This window comes from Zerene cesonia, chromosome 29, assembly GCF_012273895.1.
Source record: "Zerene cesonia ecotype Mississippi chromosome 29, Zerene_cesonia_1.1, whole genome shotgun sequence".
NCBI classification, from domain to species: Eukaryota; Metazoa; Arthropoda; class Insecta; order Lepidoptera; family Pieridae; genus Zerene; species Zerene cesonia.
The window spans coordinates 3,892,313-3,914,965 of record NC_052130.1 but is presented as its reverse complement, the minus strand read 5'-3'; the positions used below and the strand labels follow the sequence as shown (position 1 = coordinate 3,914,965).

Below are 22,653 nucleotides of genomic sequence, written 5' to 3'. Positions count from 1 at the left end.
TCTTAACCATATTATATTTGTATATGTTAGAAAATATTGTCGATAATAAATCATCCATAATGGAAAACAAAACACAAAATTATAAAATAAAAAAAAATTGTTTTAAATATACAATTGGGAGTATTACATGTTTTAAAATCACTTACGCAACGTTCTAACGTAGATTCATACCATATCATAAATATGAAAGTTTTTTTGTATGTACGTACGTCAATCACGCTGAAACTACTGAATGGAGATTGATGAAATTTAGTATACAGAGGGCTATAAGCTGACTTAGGTGATAGAATACTTTTAATCTCGACTACATGCTCCCTTGGGATAGAACAAGAATTTTGATACCCGGGTGGAGCCGGGACGAGCGTCTAATTTGATATTAAAATAGCGTAATCTATTTCGAATAATGTCAATTCAATTTCTATTTCTGTAGGAATAAACTAATAACAATGCAGATTCATTAGTCATACGGTATTCATAAACGTAACAGTACATTCCTTATATCTAAAGATACTTATAAGTTTTTAATGACAGTGATATGTACCACTAACAAATATTATAATACATTTTTTACATCTAACTCTAATAATGTTCTTAGCGCTTTTCCCCATTATATGTATGAATAAATTATATTTAAAATTTACTGCGCTAATATCTATGTCTACATAAAATAGATATTTACCGATATATTATTTTACTAGATTTTCGATTCTATAGATTCAACATTTATAAAATTACGGTCACAGATAAAATAAATATATTTTGAAATTCGTAAGATCTGTACAATTATAATATAGTCTATACCATATAACAATTATAATAAAAAGTACATTTTATTTTCCTTAAAATTCTTTAATAACAACTTCACACTGCGATCATGGATAATTAAAATATTAAATTACTTTAAACTCAAAGGCAGTGCGTTCTAGTATAATTATTTTAAATAATAACATTAAGAAAATCAATGCAACGCACGTGCAGAATCATGTCTTAGGGGATGAAACATTCTGATATATTTCACATTTCCTATTTTAAAGTTTTGCGGGAGAGGAACCGGCTCACAGAGTTTAATAAATTCAAGTTATAATAAAAGTCGTTCCTATTTGTATATAAAACGTTCAGCAAATTTAATAAGAATTATAATAATTTATAGTAATGTATATTCTATACGTCACTATAAAATTGTTTACAAATTGTGATCCAAAACATATTTTTACAATTGAATGCATTATTTTCAGTACATTATAATGTATCGATGTGAAACCGGTATATTGTAAAATGGGCATTCAATATGAATTAGGTTAGGCAATGTGTTTGTATAGCCAAATGAACTAAAAAAATAATGCGATTTAACAAGCAAATGCTGGATCGCAATTTGTCTACAGACTGCTATCTCGCGAGTTAGTTTATAATCAAACTGTTTTAACGATCTCACAGCGATATATATAACAAATCTGGTGTCATAATGTTTTTAATCAAACTCCTCAGAAACAAATTAAATAATTTTTATGATTTCCTAGTATGTCTAAGAACAGTCGTAAGGTATTTTTTATACACAATAGTGATAAGGGTTTCCTGTCAGTTGGTTTAATATAATAGCATAAGTGAACCTACAAATCATCACGAAGGCTTATGAAATGGCGTATGAATTATTTAAAGAACAACCTTTACAAAGGGGAGAATTTAATATAAGATATCTCTTTTATCAAATTGAGCGAAATTTAATTAATCCTTAGAACTTCCGCTGATTAACTTTAACTAAATATTTATTTACAAAGCTCGACTAAGATTTATTTACAAAAGTATCACAGGAAATTTTATATGCTAATATAATACTTTGAATGGAATTTTGTTCTCTTAAAATAAGACTTAATTTTGGTAGATTGCTTAAATATTTTAATTTCTTACAAATAATGATAGGTACCAGTAGGTCAATATTCATTTGAGATTTCGTTAATTCTACATTACATGGAGTTAAGGAGGTTATATATTTTCTTATCTAATAATAGTGACCATAATTAAATTTCTTACTTTTTTAAATTAATGTTTGTACTATTAAAGATTTGCGCATACTAGGTACTTGCAACATATTACATAATGAAATAAGTATATTCGTAATAGCAGTGTAATTGCATACCAAGCAAGTACCAATAAATAGATTAAATCTAATGTTGGTGAGTAAAAAACAAACTGGTATTTGTGTAAAATAATATCATATAAATAGGTATAATATAAACACGGATTGGTTATGGATAGATCAACTACCATAACATAAAAGGTAGGAAGGAGACTTAGAAGTTCAAATATGCGCGAACCTTTATGGCTTTTCTATTTTATACATATGTATTCTTAATTAATTTTTAGTAAACGCGTAGTTAATATCAATAAGAATATCTTATTTTATGAAAGCTAGCCCACATTTTGTTTATATGAAAAAAAAAATATCTTAGATCAATGTAATTTTACAATATATCATGTCACAAGAATGTTTAAGTTTTAACCAATAGAAACACTATTCCTTTTAATGTGAAATATTTATTATATTATTGTTTTAATGTTAGATAATGGTGTGGGAAGACCCGTTACCCCTTTTGGGGTATGGGACAGACGCTATACATCTGTTTCAGTGATTTATTTTCTTCGCAGATCCGTTTCCTTTCATACTGAGTATGTTTTTTCCTTCTTACCTACAGGAAAACGAACCCAAGACTTCTAGATGCCGTCGTTGCCTGCCTCGTTTTTTATAAGTTATTAGACATAAATCTAGTCTGGATAGTTATAGTTATGCCTGTTCATGGTAAGCTATAAAGTTTAATTCCCTATTCCAATAGTAATGGTTAGTAAATTGCATAAAACTAGACACTAAACTTGGTAATAAACGGTTCCAATATTTTATTACGCTTTAAATTTAAAATGCTATTCCTTCGTATCAAAGGGCATAAACATCACACATAGGTTTAGCTGACTGATGAATGATTGAAACGGTCGGGATCTTACTGATCGAGGTTTTCACATAATCTCTAGAGAAACCACTTCTTTTTCTTTGTTAAAGGTAATCAATCACTTGGACAACTGAATAACATCTTAAGACGTTTCTGTCCTTTCATACGTCATATCTTTACTAATAGAAATAACTTAGAAGAAATAATGCGGGGAGATACTCTCAGTTTCAATGTCAGCGTATTGTAATATAACGATCATTTATCAAGAAGGTTCAAAAACTAATGTATTATTCAGGGGAAAAATAAATATCTTATTATTATCGAAATACCAAAGCTTCACGGATTTTGCTAAGGGTTATCTACAAATAAGTTTTTAAAACATAGACAGTAACTTGGCTACAAAAAACAAAAACACGAACAGCAAAACATGGGCTCGCTTTCACTACGATTTCTTAGTAACCCATTCAAACCACGTCGCTTTTATCGAGTAGCCCGTTATTGCTACTCCCGTCTTCTTGTCAAATGTGATAATCCCGAAGTGGCCTTACCGACTCCGCTGACGACCGAGGCGTTGGATCCACTCCAGATAAACCCAAGGACCCACTTCTTCTGACCACCAGCGTCTTAGTCCCGTAATCCGTGACGAAATTGTCATTCCTCGTTGGCGTATTCGCTCGTACTGTCTGGTACCCGCAGCAGGGAGGGTATTTTGAAGTGAGAATCTTTTTGAACGCCTCACGGAATTCCGTGTTAAATATGGAGTATATTATCGGGTTAAAAGCTGAATTCGAGTAGCCGAGCCATGTGAGAATTTTGAATGCAAGATCTGTAACAATGCGTGAAATGTGTTTATTGTTAATGTATTTTAATCACCTTGAAATTCATTGTGATGTTACAATTTGGTTAAATATTGTTTATTTATTGATTTAATCATCACGTAGAGTTATATTTTCAGATTCAAATTGATATATTCTTAGTACTACATACATGGGTTTTATATTTTATCTACTGAATAATTAAACATTGGTAAAAGTAAATAATCTCAATGAAGTTGGTTATACTCGCCTTAACTGATAGTTGATTTAACAAACGAATTATATTTAAAACTCAGTATTTAATGGTGTAACAAACTACTATAATGTCTTAAATTTAAAATTATTATTATCTTTCACATCCAATGCAAAAATACAAAGAATTTTGATAAAAAATAGCGATCATCCAAGAACGAACATAATATCATGTTGCAATGATGTTAATTCATCCGATAAATTGAAAGCAATAGTGGGCACAAAATCTCCAATATTTTTTTCATTATGTCTATATTTATTGTCTATATCTCCAAATATCGTATAATTTTGTGGATATTTCCTATCCCGCTTGACCCAAATACCAACGAAATAATTATAAGAGCGTTTCCCGGAAATGCTAAGGCATTTATCATAAATTTATTTAGCAGGGAATAGCTCATTAGTAATTTTATTAGTTTCTTTGTATTCGAATAAGTGACGCTATTATAATGTGCTAAATTGTTTTTCAATATGGTTTGTGATTAACTCGTCTACAAAAAAAAAATACATATTAACTTGTTTTAAACTAACACACACTTCATACTAATATTATAAAAGTATGTTTGGATGTTTATCCGTAAATTGCGCTGAAACTACTCAACCGATTTTGATTAAATTTGGTATACAGACAGGGTATGAGGTTACTTGGGTGGTAGGATACTTTTCATCCCGATTAAATTTTCCTTTGGGATTAGACAGGAATCCTGATATCAGGGCGGAGCCGGAACAAACGTCTAGTAAAATCTAAAATTAAATATCATTTAGAAATAACTTTTGAGCGTAAATTTAAACTTATATAAAGAATGTAGTAATTTCAATCGTAATATTATAAAATTATTATTTGTTCATCTACTATAATATTTACTCCTTTCAATATATCGAGAATTCATCACAAATATTAAACGTATACATATGTTATGGTCACATAGGGAATGCAATTATTTGAAATAAAATTGATTTAGATTTCTTGAGAAAAATATTTCTCAAGAAATCTAAATCGAAATATAATACACTGCACAGAATTAGATTTATTCTTAGGAAGTTGTAATTAGCACAATAAATGGATGTTTATATATCTCAATTGTTATTTATAATCCAAGGATCTCAATAACATTTTTGACATTTCTCCGACTAGTGGGCGACCATTTTGTGTTCTTCTGTTTATAGATTTAATTGAATAAGAAGAATTAAATGAATAAGAAGTAAGGGAATTATCTATTTTTTTAACAACCATTATCTATTATTTATTAATGACTTACTGTCTCGATGTCCTATAGGGACGCTCTGTGCCCCGAAGGGGACCATTCAAGGTACAAGGCGTGTACCTACAGTGTGTGTGCATTCAATCTTGGACTATGCTGCTTAGTTCCAGTCAAGTCACCCTAGTTTCTATCGCCAATCATTTAGGATTGTATGGGAGAGCCACGCTTCCTTTTCCTTTGTAGATCCCTTTCAGGGCTTATCTGGGCATGCCTTAATATATGTAATATTACAGTTGAAATCGTTTTTTCGTTAGACTGTGTTTTGTTTAGTTAAAATTAAATTCGTTTGTTTCAACAAAAAACGAGTTTTAACGTCTACATAGGATCTTTCTAGTTCCTATTCCTTTTGAGAGTGTGGCTGAATTATCATCATCATCATCATAATAAGGCCCTATTTGCTCCCACTGCAGGGACTCGTTTCTATATTGTACAATAAATTATTATCGTCGTCGTCGAACTTCCGATTCTTGGTCATGATATCAAGAACATTTCTGAATTTCATTTTATTTGTTATCAGTTTGAACGAAATATTTATGCATTTTTTATGTCATAGAGGGAAGTTGAGCTGGTGGTTAGCAGAGGTGCGAATACGCTGCCCCTTTTTAAAGGGGAAAGGGATAAGGAAAGGAGTGGCCAGTGGAAAGAAGGGATGGACTGGGAAGGGCGAAGAAAATGAAACAGTAGCATGCTACTATATCACACCGGTTCTATGGGTTCTATAGGGGTGTAGTACTTCTCCGGTGCGAGCTGGCCCAATTCCAACATAAGTTACGTAAGTGCGTATGTCCCTAAATATTTTTTTTACTTAATTACATTACCTGGTATACACGTCTTGCAAAATGCAGCCACGATGTTCACACAGAAGAAAGGCACCCAGCAAAGCAAGAACACGCCCATGATAATGCCCACCGTGATCGCGGCCTTATGGTCGGACACGTGGTAGGGAGACGAGTGGACGTGCGTGTGGACGCGCGTCCGGACCGACTTGGTCCGGTTGTCCGGCAGCTGGACCGTCCGCGTAACCGCCCGGATGGATTTCACGTGCTTTTGGGCGTAGCAGTATAATCTGCGAAGGAATCCCCATCAGCAAGAAATCTTAGAAATCTTTAGACAACGTGACGTTGGGTTACGTAAGTAAATTCAATAACGCAATAAATATTTACTCATTTTTACTTATGACAGGTGAAATTAATATTTAAAGCGTTTTAACAATATTATTGACAGTTTTTCATCTAAGTCTTTTAAATAATATTAGTGATTATCATATTATGTTGTGTTTAGTTTTGATAGACATTTAGATCTTAAATGAATTAAGATTACAACTGCAATCTTTAACACACATTCATCACAATAATTCGTCTATGATAGATGTAACAAATCTCTCTTAGTCTTTGGAAAAGACAGCGGCAAAATAAGACAGTACGATATTATAATATACGTAGTACGGTATTTTTATTTTTTTTTATATTAGATCAAATTTAATATATATACGTACGGTACGTTAATCCTCACGAAAATATATCTCACATATCGCTATTTAAAATATACCTAATTGTAACGTTTAAATCTGATGATCATTAAGTATTCAAAAAAAGTGAGTCGAAAATCTTATAATGAGGAACACAGAATGGATAAGAGACTTACCGATGCTTATATTTTAAGAGTGCTTATAACTTTGTCTTTACAGGTTTTTGCCTCACTTGAGTGGTATCATCAATGTCTTTATTAGGCTATTAAAATTTAAATATGTTTTATATAAATATAGGTAATTCTTTTTCAAAAATCGATACACATTCAGAATCGAAGATTAAGACCAAATTTAAATGGAATTACATGGGAGGCAAGCTATCAAATAAAAAAGTAATCATAAAAGTCAGTTTACTCAGTAAACACTAATGAGGTAAAAAATATAAATTGACAAACTCCTTTTTTGAAATCGTTTGAAAAGTTCAAGAAAGCATTACTTTTACTTTAAAAATAAAGTGCTTTAAAAATTCGTGTAAATTAAATCTTAGTGAAGTAAAGAGAAATAAGGCGATATCGAGAGATACAAAAGAGAAAAAGTTATTGCTTGATGAAAAGTACATTAATGTATTTCTATAAATTACAGGTTAATATTTTTTTTTATTAAAAGTTCTTGAAGAAGCAGGAGCAAATAAAATAAGTAGTTAATCATTTGAAATAATTTTGTTTGACATTTTTTTTCTACTCTATAAAAAGCTCATTTATAAAGTATTTAATGTTATTAAACTTAAAATTTAAAAAGTTTGTTAAGTAGTTTCTTTAGAATAGATAGGAATTTTATAGAACCCCACAAATAGTTAAAAATAGCATATCAACTCACCTGCAATATATACTGATCATGACGATACATGGCAATATGAAAGATATGCAACTGGACACCACCGCATACGTTGGTGTTAGTACCAGAGCACACGTGGGGTAGCGCGGCGGTCGCTCCGTGGTCACCGTCTCCTCCGGCGGCCGGTGGAGCCCGAGGGATATGGGCAGGAAGCTGACCATGACCGCGAGAAGCCAGATCAGCGCTATCGTTACTATGGCGACCTTGCGAGTCACCCAGCGACCGTATCTGCAACAAGATTATATGGTTGGTTCACGGGTTGTTCTTTGATTGATCTATAATCTCGGGATATATAAAAAGGAAGTCTTATTAGCTGTACCGTTAGTAACCCATGAATTGCTGAAAGGTAAAAGGTTAAACGTTTGATAAATTTACAAAAAATTGAGAAGTAGAAGAGGTTGTTCTCTGTTGCAATGAGGTAATCTCAGAGACTAATGGTTCGAATAAAAACATAATTTTTCTGTTTCGAAGTCGACTAGCCTTCGCCTCGACTTCGCCCGTGGTACCTACATTTATATCACTTGGTATTGGTAATTCAAAAATGCTGGTGTTTGCGAATTTTATTCTAGAGTTTTGGTTTACACACTTGCTAACTTAGAAGTTTTAAAGTTTGTTTGTTTGTCTTTCTTTCACGTGGCAACGAAGTAATTTTCGTATGTTTCTTAACACGCTTTTATTAGCACCTGTGTTTTTGTAATAGCGATTTTCTTAACTGTATTGTATTGTTATTGTGACTGAAGATAGCTAGGAGGCTAGAGAGTGACATATGCTACGTTTTACTGCGGTAATACACGTCAAACCAACTAGAATTTCCTCTGAATATGCAGATGAAGTCGCGATCAGTAAGTCTTATTAAGAAGAAAGATCTTGAATGCAGCCAGCTAGCGAGCATTTTGTTGCGAAAATAAAACTCGAAAGGGAAATATGGAATGGAGACGTAGCAGCCAGTATACAAGTGTATAATCTATGCGTAGCAGTGATAACGTGAACAGAATGCATTTAGTCAGAAACTGATGTTCATATTTACAACACGTAACGTTCTCTTCGATGTACAATAAATCCGTTTGTCGTTTAAATTTTAAATCGTCTTTCATTTATAAACAAGACAACAACCGATTACCTAAATATATGTACGATTCCGTAATGGTTTATTAATATACATATATAATTCATGAAATTATCTATTTGATATATTAATTACAATATTAAGAGTACATTGCATTAGAATAATAATATTCAATAACTGTCTGACATAACGAAAAAAGAATTAAAAAAAAAAAAAATCAGTTGAACTAAGAATTTTCTTCGTTTTTGGGACGGAGGAAAGAAATAGTACGAGTCACTTTTAATACCACATATAAATACGTAATTCACTTCTAATATCACACATAAATATGTGTAAAGTGATTCTAAGAGAGCGATCTATGCACTAAATAATTCTGAATTTAACTACATGATCCACTGATGTCTGATAAATTAATTTGATTAGAGATTTAATTTTATCTTACAAAGCAACTCATTTGAGGTGAATACAATAACAAAATAGAAATTTAGGTCAAACTATTTTCGCTTCTACACAAAATCAATTATGTTCATCAAAATATTTCAATATCTATAGCATCTAATGTTGATTTACGTGGGAATATCTTGCCCAGTAGGTAAGCCCAAAATAAGGAATTATATTATAAGGCACGTACTACTAACCCCCTTGATGTTTCAGCGTGATGGAGGCAAATCAGGTACAATACAGGCAGCCGGACACCGGTAATAACTGATACGTATTTTTCGTTATTTAAGCGATTTAGGGCTACTTTTACGGCATATTATGAAGTTACTGATTTGACTGATGATTTAATTTATCACTTTTTGACTTATATTTCTAAACAAGATGTGTAATTTTAACTAACAGGTAAGCTAAACAGAACTTATCCAGAGGGTGTGAAATATGCTATTACTGGCTGCGCCACGCGGTTTCACCCGCGAAAGTCCGTGTCCCGTAAGAATGTCGGGATAAAAAGTTGCCTATATGTTATTCCAGCTGTCCAGTTGTCTACGTACCAAATTTCATTGCAATTGGTTCAGTAGTTTTTGCGTGAAAGACCAACAAACGCACACATATCCTTTCAAACTTTCGCATTTATAATATTAGTAGGATGGTTAATTTCAAACTGTACTTACCTCAATGGATCCTTAATATGAATGTATCTGTCCAGTGAAATGGCGCACAGGTTGAGGATGGAAGCTGTGGAACACATGACGTCACAGGCTACCCATGTATCGCAGAACTGTTCACCAAACACCCAGTACCTGATAAATGAACATATACATACACCACACATACTGTTTGTTTATTTAATAAATCGCAAATTATTGTAAGGGAGATATCTATTCTTAGTAATAAGTATTCTAGTTAGAAGTTTAGTTTGTAGAACCAGATATTATAATTTTTAATGTGTCTATCGATTTTTTATGTGTTTGGTCGCACTGTGTATTTATTGTAGTGTTATTCCAAATAATGCACTAAAAACGATTGTTCTAGTCCTATTATTACATATAAGCTATTTAACTGTTTTCGTGCAAAGAAATAACACCCAGACTTACCCCAGTAAGTCATTGACACCAGCAAATGTCATAACAGCAGCGGCCACTAACATGTCCGCGATTGCCAGCGATGCCAGAAACAGATTGCCGATCCTTCTCAACCCACGGTCTGTGTAAATCGCTATGCAGACCAGGATGTTGCCAGCCGCACTCACGAATATGAGGAGAGACAGGAAAATGCCTGAAAATAGCATATTGTTTATTTCCTGTGCAAGGAGGAGATATACACGGGACCTTTTTATTAATATCAAACGTTCAAACGTTCAAAAATAAATTACGAATGTTCGACGAAGTTGATAGTATTATGTTATCTGTGGTGGTAGGTTATCTAGGTAAAAAATATAACACGTTATAGTTTTTCAATGTACCCTCAAGCTTAATTGTACGTTTTGATAGATATTGACCATATTATATAAACACTGCGAACCACAGAGTGGTATAATAATATGCTGCGAAGGGCTGGCATCAGGCAGGCTTGTTCGAGACACCGAAGTGTTAATATTAGATTAAAGCTCGTGCGAATTGGGGTTGGAAATATTTAACGAATATTGTGTAAATATCCGGCAAGTGGAAATATTCGTGTTTGGAATGTTTAAGAATCTTTTAAATTTGGAAGTTTAAGTCATTTAAATAAAAGGTAACTGAATAAAGTGGATATATATCGAACTCGATTAATCCCTTTTTCCCTCTTTCCCTTCGTATGACGACACTTGACTATGATTTCGCTAATTATTTTTTTGTAGTTTTGCCACTAACCACCACTGATACGGGTTTATGTAATGGTAATATATTATAATAAAATAAAAATAGTATATACATTCACAGTTCACTTTCACGTAATTTATAACACTTATCACGGAAGATACTGTGAAATTGTTTTAAAATTAAACAATTAAAAGCAACAAATCTATATATATAAAATTCTCGTGTCACAGTTTTCGTTGCCATACTCCTCCGAAACGGCTTGACCGATTCCTCTAAAATTTGGTAAGCATATTGGGTAGGTCTGAGAATCGGCCAACATCTATTTTTTATCCCGATATTCCTACGGGATACGGACTTACGCGGGTGAAACCGCGGGGCGCAGCTAGTTGTATATAAAAACAAGTTCTTGTTGACTCACATATATATTTGAACTTAAAACATAGGATCTTATTATTTCCTTTTAAGTCATTCGCTCCTATCATAACCATATTAAAATTGTACCTAGATTTATTGGCTCATAAAACAATTTGTTATTATTTGTGAATATAAAATGAATTTTATGATAATTTATAGACCACAATCTATTTTACTTCATATGAACATAGCTATGTTATTGAAATAAGAGCTTTATTTGAAAAGACAATATATCTACATTATAATCAATATTCATTATTCAGTGAGACAAATCCCGAACCCTTTTGTTTGTTTGTTTAACTCTAATTCTGAGTCTAGACGCGTAATCTTAATAGTTTAAGACGTATGTGCCTTAGGGATTATGCTAGCACTTATTTATTTATTTGGGATACCTTACTAAACATGGACCCTGAAACATTATTAAGTAAGAGAATTATAAATAGAGTGTAGTTTGATTTACCAGTCGCTAATTAATTTAATTCCTTCCCTTAAAAAACTTAATTTTGGACAATAATGAGTAAACAAAATAATTAAATATAAATCTACACTAAATAAAAAAAAAGAAACAGAAACAGTCAAAATCATCTAAAAAAATCCACATATAAATTTCAAGCTCAAACTCAAACATTTATTTATTCAATTAGACTTATAGAAGCCGTGAGATTTTGAGTCAGACTCACTATATCAGAGTCATCTTTATAATATTTTCCAAGATTAAAATATTCCTCATTCAATTAACGGGATGGAAGCTACTGCAAAGTTCTTGCGACAAATGAATCTGTACTATGTTTGGGGATCTGATTTCAGAACCTTACATAGTAATTTAGAATTTGTAGAAATAACTGGACCAAAGAGGTTAAGCTTTAGCCACGTAATGTTAACTTTGAAATAATTGTTCATATTCTGTTTGTGATAAAGAGAATATGCAGAGGCATGTAAAGTTCAGCTTTGTTAAGGAACCTCCAATAATTTATATAATAATATACTTTTTTTTGGTGGAAATGACTTAAAAATTGACATTACAATTCGATTTCCTTGTAAGTGATATTTTATTGAGATTGTATAATATTTTAATTTACAATAATACATTGTTTTACTATTATTTTTTAATGTTTTATATTGTCTCATTACCAAACTTGCTGCTCACTACGTCTGTGAGTTTGTAGTAATTCATGGCAAATACGAAAAATTTGCATTAGACCAAATAAAATATTATTAATAAAGCATGAATTGAATTAATACAAGTTTATTAAAAATGGTATATGGGGAGTTATAGTGTGTGTGTGTGTGTTAGTTATAGTGGCGGTTGAGACCGTTACCAAATACAAAAATGTGTAGAATGAAGCCGGCAATGAATGAGACAGAAATATACATACAATTTTATATTTTATATATATTCATCTCATTCTTTTGTCGATTTACTGAAGTTTCACTTCTATCGTATGTGAATCACACACATACCTTTTTTTGTGTTAACTATATAAGTAAGCTGACTACCGGACCCTTGTGAAAACAAATTAAAGTTTGTTGCGATATAAACATATTCTACGCAGAATTTTTTCAATCAAAGGACGTATTATTGAGAGACGATATCCTAAAAATTAATACAAAAACGATATGACGATGTTCTGTAAAATAAAGATGAAATTATAGCATTAGCGAAAAAACGGGTATTAATCATTTTTCTCGAGGCTGTCAGATACAGGCTTCCTGTAATCGATAGCCGATAATTACAGCAGCTTTAAGTAAAAACAAATGTAAACAGTGTGAGAATGTGAGAAAATTCATTTACAGATATTGAAAGTGTATTCGGGTATGTACGCTTTATGTTAACAATAGCGGTTCGCCCCGGCTTCGGCCGTGGTACATATATAGACTAAGCCTTCCTCAATAAATGGGCTATCTAACATTGAAAGAGTTATTCAAATCGAACCCGTAGTTCCTGAGATTAGTGCGTTAAACAAACAAACAAAGTCTACAGCTTTATAATATTAGTATAGATTTAATAACTTGACAAAAAAAGGATTTATCTAAGTGTACCTACACCTATACTAACAAATATTATAAATGTGAAAGTGTGTTTATTTATTTGTATCTCTTTCACGTCTGACACAGGCTGCTTCTTACCGTGATGAAATACGGGCGAAGCCGCAGGTAACAGTAATACCTACTCTATAATAGTTTTATATCAACAGTAATTATTATATCGTATAACTGAATGCTTAGATTAGGTTATCTTTTTTTTCTCAAACTCAACCATTAATTTATTTGACTAGACTTTTTGTATTAAACTATAAATTATTAGTTGTATACTAATCGGATATGCGTGAAAAAGCGAAGTTTATTTTATGAACATTTTGATTACGGCTGCCCATGTGAAATGTTAATGAATTATCATTATCAAACCAAGATCATTAATATAGACCAAGAACAAAAAGAAACCTAATTTATATCCCTGTGGAACACCAATGCTAATCGAGATAACGCAAGAACTTTCTTCATTAAAAACAACGGTTTGCGTTATATTCTGAAGGTTTGAAACTATGAGGGTCCGAGCTTAACCTTTAATGCCTTAATAATTGAGTTTCTGCAATAAAATGGAATGTTCTACAATCTACATAGTCAAATGTTTTCGATATTTATAAAATACTAGCTGCGCCCCGCGGTTTCGCGTAAATCCGTATCCCGAAAGAATATCGGGATAAAAAGTTGCCTATATGTTATTCCAGTTGTCCAGCTATCTACGTACCTACCAAATTTAATTGCAACCGGTTTAGTAGTTTTTGTGAGAAAGAGCAACAAACACACACACACACACATCCTTACAAACTTTCGCATTTATAATATTAGTAGGATTCATAAAGCATTGTGTACATAATTTGGTTTACAATCTAATTACTAGCTAATTATATGAAAAAGAATAGCTTTTTAGTTAAATGATATCATTCTCTACGTTTTAATTTCTCATTTATAAAACATTTGAATGCTGTTAAACTAAAAATTAAGTGATATCATTAAAAACAGTAAATAAAAATACAAAGCAGCAATAATTAAATATTGTAACTATTAATAAAAACACTTTACTTTTCTATTGGACAGTCTATAATATAGGGCTTATAATATATGCTATTTAACATCTCGGTTCTATGATAGGAGCGGAGCATCAATCAATATAGTTGAAGAAAAGGAAATTTGAAACATTTGAAACCATACGTTTCGTGGATCAGATAGTTTAGTCAAAGACCCTTTTCCTCCATGATGGGCGTTGATCGCTTAAAACCAGGCGAATCGCCAGCTCGGTACTTACATCAATAATAAATTTAGTAAACTCACCGACAACTAGAATAGAGAGGAGAGTCACCGCGTCCGGATCTTCAGCATCTTCATATTCAACGGTTGTCTCGTTCGACCCTATCGCCGCCTGGGGACAATTATAGTAACTTTGTATGATACAATTTATTAAAACATTATTTAAATTATCTATTTTACTCCTTAACTGATCACGCCGATACATAGAATGATGTAATCATATTAATATTATAAATGTCAAAGTTTGTTTGTTTGGATGTTTGTCCGTCAATCACTGGATTTTAATAAAATTTGATGTAGTCAGCCTGTCTGACTTGGGTGATAGGATGCTTTTAATCCTGATTAAATGATCCCTTGGTATGAAACAGGAATCTTTATATCCAGTCGGAGCCGGGACGACCGTCTAGTATGAAATAACATTAAAAGATACAAAAATTGTACCAGTCTGTTGTTAGAAGATAGGTGGATTAGTAAAGCATAGCCCTGTGTTAGAAAAATTACGACACAACACATATAAGTATGTACATTTATCAGTCCTACACGTAATCTTTTCTCTCCTCGTATAGAGGGTCGATATGAGTGAACTAGCTATGTTATGTATTTATGTTTCATATATATTGTGTTTGTCTAATTGGCTAGTTGGCTAGATTACATAGATATTACTCGCCAAATCCAGAGTGACTTGAATATGAAATGAAATTCTTTATTGCAAAAAAAAGGAAAGAAAAACTGAGCTACTATAAATAAGCAAAAGACGGCCTTATCGCTAGGTAGCGATCTCTACCAGGCAACCCTTAAAGTAAAACAAAAAAAAGAATATATAAAATAGTGGGTGAGCAAAAAATAATAATACGCATTCCACTTGGTATTATGAATCATATTTGCTTTTAACAGCTGTAACCCGCGACGTCACTATCGTGGTACCCAGGTAAAAACTAGCCTATTTGCTAATCCAGACTATAATCTATCTCTGTACCATTTCATACAGATACGATAAGCTGTTTTCGCGTGAAATAATAATAAACTTTCGCATTAATAATATTAGTGGGATATATCGGCCATTTCATAATAAAGAACTCTTTCCACATTTTATTAGGATAATTTTGTACGTAATTAATTTAGGTTAAGATAAATACGCAGGCCGTGGAACGAGACTGAATTTTCCCAACTCAAATATTATAAAGTCACGTGCGAACTTCGCTCGTGTTAAATCCCCGATGTTTGTTCGTCACACAGGTTTTACGATGTGGATATATCACTTTCCTGGTTATTAACATTAAACAATCAAAAGAGATTCGCGGAAAACGTAATGTTTTACTAAATTAAAAAAAAGGTTGATGACTTATAAATAAGTTTTGGCCCTGTGTTATATAGTTGGAAATGTGTGATGTGTATTATACTCAAAGAATTATGTGATTGGGAAATGTATGTGTTATGCTGTAGTTAATTTAAACTTTTACTAATTCGAATGCAAATGCTTGATAACGAACGTGTAATACTTCTAAATTTTGTCTCTTATAAATATTTTACAAACTAAATTTTACATAATAAAAATCACTTTCTAAAATTTCCTTTTTCTGGCGCCTGTAAAAATTTTGCCGTCGCCATTATTCCTGACTGCTACCAGTAAAAATCTGGAGTTGACCAATTATAACGTAGCAACAATGTGAAGAAACTCACAAAGTGAAATTCAATAAAGAAAGTGCTATAAAAATTAAAGCCCATTAAAACTCCATTAAAACTATGAGAGCTGTTCTCTTTATAATGAAATATTACAAAGTAGAAGCGTTCTTTGCGATAGAAACTTATATAATTCATAGTTTCATAATGTTATTAAATCTAGTTATATAATCGTGCACCTTTAATCAAAAATATGTAACAAACATGTTTTTGTAGAAAAGATGCAAAGGTTTACGTTGGAATTTTTCAAACGATAAATAGTTGCCCGGCTATGATAGTGCATATGTGTTTAGTTTTAATAAAATACAATTAACCAGCCTTTGTGGGCTTTAAGAAAATTTTCTGTGCCGTACCAGGCTGTTTAAGAAAAAAGCCTGCCATTGACATTATTCTAAAAATAATATACCACATTAATCTCAAAATCACAAAAATAGTGATAGAAGTTTACAAAAGTTAATAGTCGGAGGCCGGCGTCCTTTTCCTCACCCATCCCAGTCCATTCCTTCTTTCCAGTCGTCAATCCGTTCCTAACCCTTTTCCCATTATAGGCTGGCAGCGTACACGGGAATTCTTTGCGAATGTTCGTGGGCGCTGGTGATCGCTTACCATCAGGCGAACGACCTAAGCTCAGTTGCCCGCTTATAGCAAAAAATGGTGTTATTTTAAACACCATACAATTTTATTTAACATTGAATAGTAGACGTAAGTTATAACTGTGAAAATTTTTATTAGCCATAGCGTAAGTTACAATTTTGATCTGTTAGAAATGTTGAATATAAAATAGGTATTACTTCCAGCAGAAACAAACAAACTTAACGGACGGAGTTAAAACTTTTGCATTAAACTTTTTCCGTTTAACTCAAAGAGAACAAATCAAAACTAATACAGTGACCCTGTTGCTTTTGCTGTGTATAACTGAAAACATAATATATTTTTATATATAAGATGTTAGTTACCATACTCCGCCGAAAAGGCTGGATCGATTCTCATGAATTATTATTTGCATATCGGGTAGGTCTGAGAATCGGCCAACATCTGTTTTTCATACCTCTTAATGATAAGAGTAAGGCAGTCAGCTAGTTCTCTGAAATAACTTTTTCATAAATAATTTTAGGAAATTTCCGCATTCCTTCGTACGTATCGTACGTATCCTATAGCCTTCCACAATAAATGTGCTATCTAACACTGAAAAAAAATTTCAAATCGGACCAGTGGTTCCTGAGATTAGTGCGTTCAAATAAACAAAAAAACGAACTCTTCAGCTTTATAATATTAGTATAGATTTAACATAACTTTCATACCAACATTTAAATTGGAATAATGTGAAATATTGGGTGTACGATTGTTTGTTTGAACGCGCAATTATCAGTAACTAATGGACTGATTTCAAGCAATCTTTGACCGTTGTAAATGTTCGCTGAGCGCTATAAGGCTACATAATATATACCCCGGATGCAGTCGGGAACCGTTAGTAATATAAATCAAGCCTTTTCTTCCAAAAGTGAGCAATAACTCCAATACTAATTCAATACGAATATAAAAAATAAACTCTAAGCATTTTCCAGTGCGTCAAAAGAAAAAAAAACTTCACTAACCTTTGCAAAAAAACTCACACAGACATTTTCACCGCAGTTTTGTATCCACTCGGGTTTATATAAAAGCCGAGGCTTGATCAATGCGACTGAATGAGACCATTTCAATGAATATGTATATCACCTGATTTACAAGTTAACATACTAGCAAAATAATTTAATACACACGATTATACGCTCCATTGCCTGTACAGAGAGGCGATTTTGGTATAAACGCGAGTTAATTCAACAACACCGACTGCTGTTCAGGTATTCGACCGGAAAGATCTCGTAAATGAATGGGCCCAGCTTTGTTTACTTACTGCTCCTGTCATTGTATTATCGTTATTCCAAATATATTTTAAAAGCATGATATTTTCGACTGAATTTTGTTATTTTTTACTGATATATCTTTTATTACAGTAACGGATGAGAATTTATTTTAATGTATAATTTAAAAATCACAAATACTAAACGTAAAAGTGTTGAATAAACATTTAAAAGGGAGAATTTAAATAAAAATGTAATAATATAAAGTTCAATCTTAATTAATATGAAAGTGTAGTTGTTTGTTTATCTTTTCTTCACGTCATAACAGCGGTTTTGTGGTAGTGGATGTGATTTTTGTGTCAAGATATGGTAAGGAGGCTAGAGAATGACATACGCTAGTTTATATCGCGGGAGAATTATTCTTTATATGTCATTTTCTTTTTATATTATGTCATATACAGAAATGGCGTGGTTACTATAATATCATATGTAGACATAGATCGAATTAACATTGTTGTAATATGTAATTATTGGAATATTAATCTATGACCGCATTATGTTATCTATGCTAAAACGATGTGTGGCGTCCTTTAGAACCGAGAACTGTCATCTTTCTCTCTTTAATTAATATCCGAAATATATAACTGGCCAGTATGTGTAATGAATGATACTTTATTGTACACACCAGGAAATAACACAAAGTACAGAATAAAAATACAAATTGCATCTCTTCCAGGCAACCAAAACAAAGAAACAATATGTTTGTGTGCTAAAACATTTAAATGCAGGGGTGGCTCAGTGGTGAGAATCTCGGACTTCGAAATCGATAAGTCGCGGTTCGAGACAGGGCGAGCGCGCAGGAAATAAATTGATTTTTCAATTTATCTGCACATGTGGACAACATCACCACTGCTTTAAACGATGAAGGAACACATCGAGAGGAAACCGGCACGTCCAAGAATCAAAAGTTCGACGACATGTGACATCTGCCAACCCGCACTTGGCCAGCGTGGTGAATTATGGCCTGAACCCTCATAGGAGGCCTGTGTCCCAGCAGTGGGAACATATATGGGCTGATAATGATGATACCTTTTGAATATTCTAAAACATTCATCAAACCGCACTTTTTGCCGGCAAATACGCATTAAAATATCAGAAGATGACAACGAAGCGTACAAAAGTTTCCGAGACAAAAGAACAAATACAGTAACTCGGGGGTCGGAAGCACTTTTCTAACTAATGAGCGACGAAACAGGATGCTTCGTGCTGTAACTCAACAAACTCGCTCCGTAAGTGGAGGTAAATGTACGTACGAAATTACTAAACGATTCTCATATGTGAACCAAGATTTAATCATAGTACATAGTAATTTACAGTATTTTTAATATTAACAATTATCGTATGAAAGATTAACTTTAGTTGTAAAGAAAGTTAGAAAGAAAATATTTTTATTAGCACAACATCTGCCAGAATTTTCATAAATTACATAATTAACTCCTTTGTCATAAAATTGTCTCCATTTCTCTTATACCAAATAGAGAAACTATTTAATCCTGGCGATCCTAATCAGGACAACATTTACCCATGAAATTATTGTATTGTCACCGATCCATAAGTGTATAAAGTCAGTATTAAATCTGTCCGTTTAAAGTGGGTGATAAACGGTTATATGCAAACATACAGGTGAAGCTTAAAAACCTGTAAATAAGGACCGAATACAATGCATTTTTCTATTAATTTTTTATTTAGATTATACTTGATTAGTGAAGTTGCTTGTAACTGTGTTAGTTATTGAAACATTACATTTATATTTTGAAACTCCGCAAACGTTCCAGATGCACTGAATAATATTATCATATAACACACGGTGGGTATTGATCGCTCACTTGGCGTGTGTGACCCATAGGCTGCACGAGAAAAGCGATTGGGAGAATGCTTTAAATAAACTCACCTTCGCTTCGCAAGAACAACCTGAAAACCTAGGGACCAGCATGTTAAAGTAAAAAAGTTAATTTACGAATGTGAATTCATTGGATCCCGCACTAGGCAGTGCCTGTCCTGCAGGACCATAAACGAGTAACATTAATAATTATAAAATATCATAGCGGCGACCATTTCGTGTCTATTATTTAAAAATTCTATAAATAAATACACTTAATATAAAATTTCATGCACATTAAAATTTAACTGAGGAAATTAAATAACATACTCAAAAATAAAATAAAAAAGGTACAAATTGTGATCTGTGATATTCTTATGCAGGTGATGTCAAAACTCCGTTTGAGAGTTGGACGTTTATTGGGCGAATAGACAAGAAATCATGACATATTCTAGTAAGTGTTTATAAGTATCCTATACTAAAATATATATACTTATAACTATCTTATACATTACATTGACTTCAAGCATTCTCCTCTCCCTTTCGAAGCCCGTATCGTCCGAGACTTTCGTAAACCAATGGCGTATATATGGTGTGGTAGGTGTATGGTTTAGAAATACTTAAAACCTCGGAATTGCAACACTTGGTTGTCTTAACTTGGTCTTCTTAACGTTATATTTGAGCCACCTGTGTTCATCCAGGATGAAAACAAATATAACATTTATTCGATGTCACTTTTATATCTATATTTTATTGTAACTTGTATTTGAATGTCATTAATTGTAATTATGTAATGTGTTCAATTGTAATTATGTCATAAGAAATTTACTATTTATAAATTGAAATTAAATGTTATATAATGTAAAAATTTATAGATAATAATTAATGTTATTGGTGTAAAACGGTTTTAATTATATTTATGTAAATAAATAAATAAACTAATGATTCACATGCTTTTATGCTCGAGGAGATAATTTTCAAAACTTAATTATCAAGTACATAATGATTCCTAAACGAATTATTCGTTTCAAATATTCTTACAAAAATGCTAGAAAATATTTCGTTTACATTTACCAGACTCTGCAGAAGGGTATGTAATTTTGAGACATAGCAGTTAAACCCGAGTTTCACCCGCTTGTAGAATCATCTAATCTCTTGTTGAAGTGAGCGCTGCGGCCAACTTTAACCAGTTCAATTGGTTCTAAATTTCATATGAGTATATTAGCTTTGTAGCAATTATATATTATTATGTAGAAGGAAAGGGGAGTCCATACATACAGGTTTATTTTAGATTTTAGTTCTATTGTTATCTTATAATATATTGTATAAAGTAAAAGGGCTTTAAATATTGAGTTCTATTTGTTAAATAATATATGCTCTCTAATGAGCTGAATAATTTGTTAGGTTGAATGTGCTAATCTCAGGAATTACTGGACCGATTTAAAAATCTTTCACTGTTTGATAGCATAATAGTATAATACATACCACGGTCGAAGTCCGGAAAGAATCACGGAAGATAGATTGGTATTTAAAATAACGTTAATTATTTGTATTAATTAACTACTCGTATATTTAATTTCGTAATAATTACATCATACTTGGATTCTATCGATTTACTTTCATTTATTCCACTTTTTTTACACATAAATTCATATCAAATCGACTTTCAATGTGGAATTTACCCAATAATAGGAGGGTATTAACAGATCTATCTCAAAAAACGCCTTGGAATTTCTAATCGTTAAGATATTTTAGCGTTTATATTAGACCTTTCAGATATTTATGTTGTATTGAATAATATTCCACTTCGATTAGGCTACGCTTTCACGGATAAAATTTCGTTTTTTTTTATTATTTAAAATATCATTTAGTCTAAAGCTTTTTTATAATAATTTAATATTTGTATAACTCTTCTTAATAGTAAAAGGAAAAGCTGAAGAATTTGTTTATTTGAAAGCGCTAACCTCAAGAGCTTCTGAACCGATGCCAAAAATTGTTTTACCGTTGAGTATATTTCATATTAAATTATGGTCACATACGAGTGAAGCCGGGGTGGCCGCTTGTACATTACCACGTTGACTGCAGATTCAAAATCTCAATTCATCTGTTACATAAAATATATAGTTGATCAAACCTTAACAACATTGGTTCAAAACAAACGAGCATTGATTCCTTATGCGGTATACATTCAGCATATTAACTTATAAAGACATGATATATGAAATTTCTCACTCAGTAAAGCTAATACATATAGGAAGACATAAATCTCGACATATTAGTCACTTCTAAGGCTTCCGTACGGTGTAAACTTCATACCTGCAGGGGAGATTCGATTAAAATTCTTAGTCTTCAATATGAAAATGTGTTGGAGTTTATGGAATTTATATGTTCCTACATCGAACAAATACTGCAGTTGTTCTAGATAAGTGTCAATCGCATCTCATCTATTCAACAATCATTTACGAGATAACAACGTGAACCAAAATTACAATTGAATAGGTACATTTGAAATTGTCAAAGGGGTTCATGTTTTTGATTAAAATTTACATTTGATTGTACATTTTCTGACTTATTGATTATATTAGAATAGAAAA

At 32.2% G+C, this 22,653-nt stretch overlaps 1 protein-coding gene across 1 annotated transcript; it reads right to left on the bottom strand.

The window, feature by feature from the left end:
• Positions 1–1,981: 1,981 nt before the first annotated feature.
• LOC119837838 (dopamine receptor 1) lies at positions 1,982–14,754 on the bottom strand. Its single transcript, XM_038363615.1, has 6 exons — positions 14,684–14,754; positions 10,232–10,412; positions 9,809–9,937; positions 7,613–7,858; positions 6,087–6,334; positions 1,982–3,765 (listed from the first exon to the last, which is right to left on the bottom strand). The coding sequence occupies exons 2-6, from the start codon at positions 10,282–10,284 to the stop codon at positions 3,458–3,460; spliced, it is 984 nt and encodes a 327-aa protein (XP_038219543.1). The 5' UTR covers positions 10,285–10,412; positions 14,684–14,754; the 3' UTR covers positions 1,982–3,457.
• Between the last annotated feature and the right edge of the window lie 7,899 nt (positions 14,755–22,653).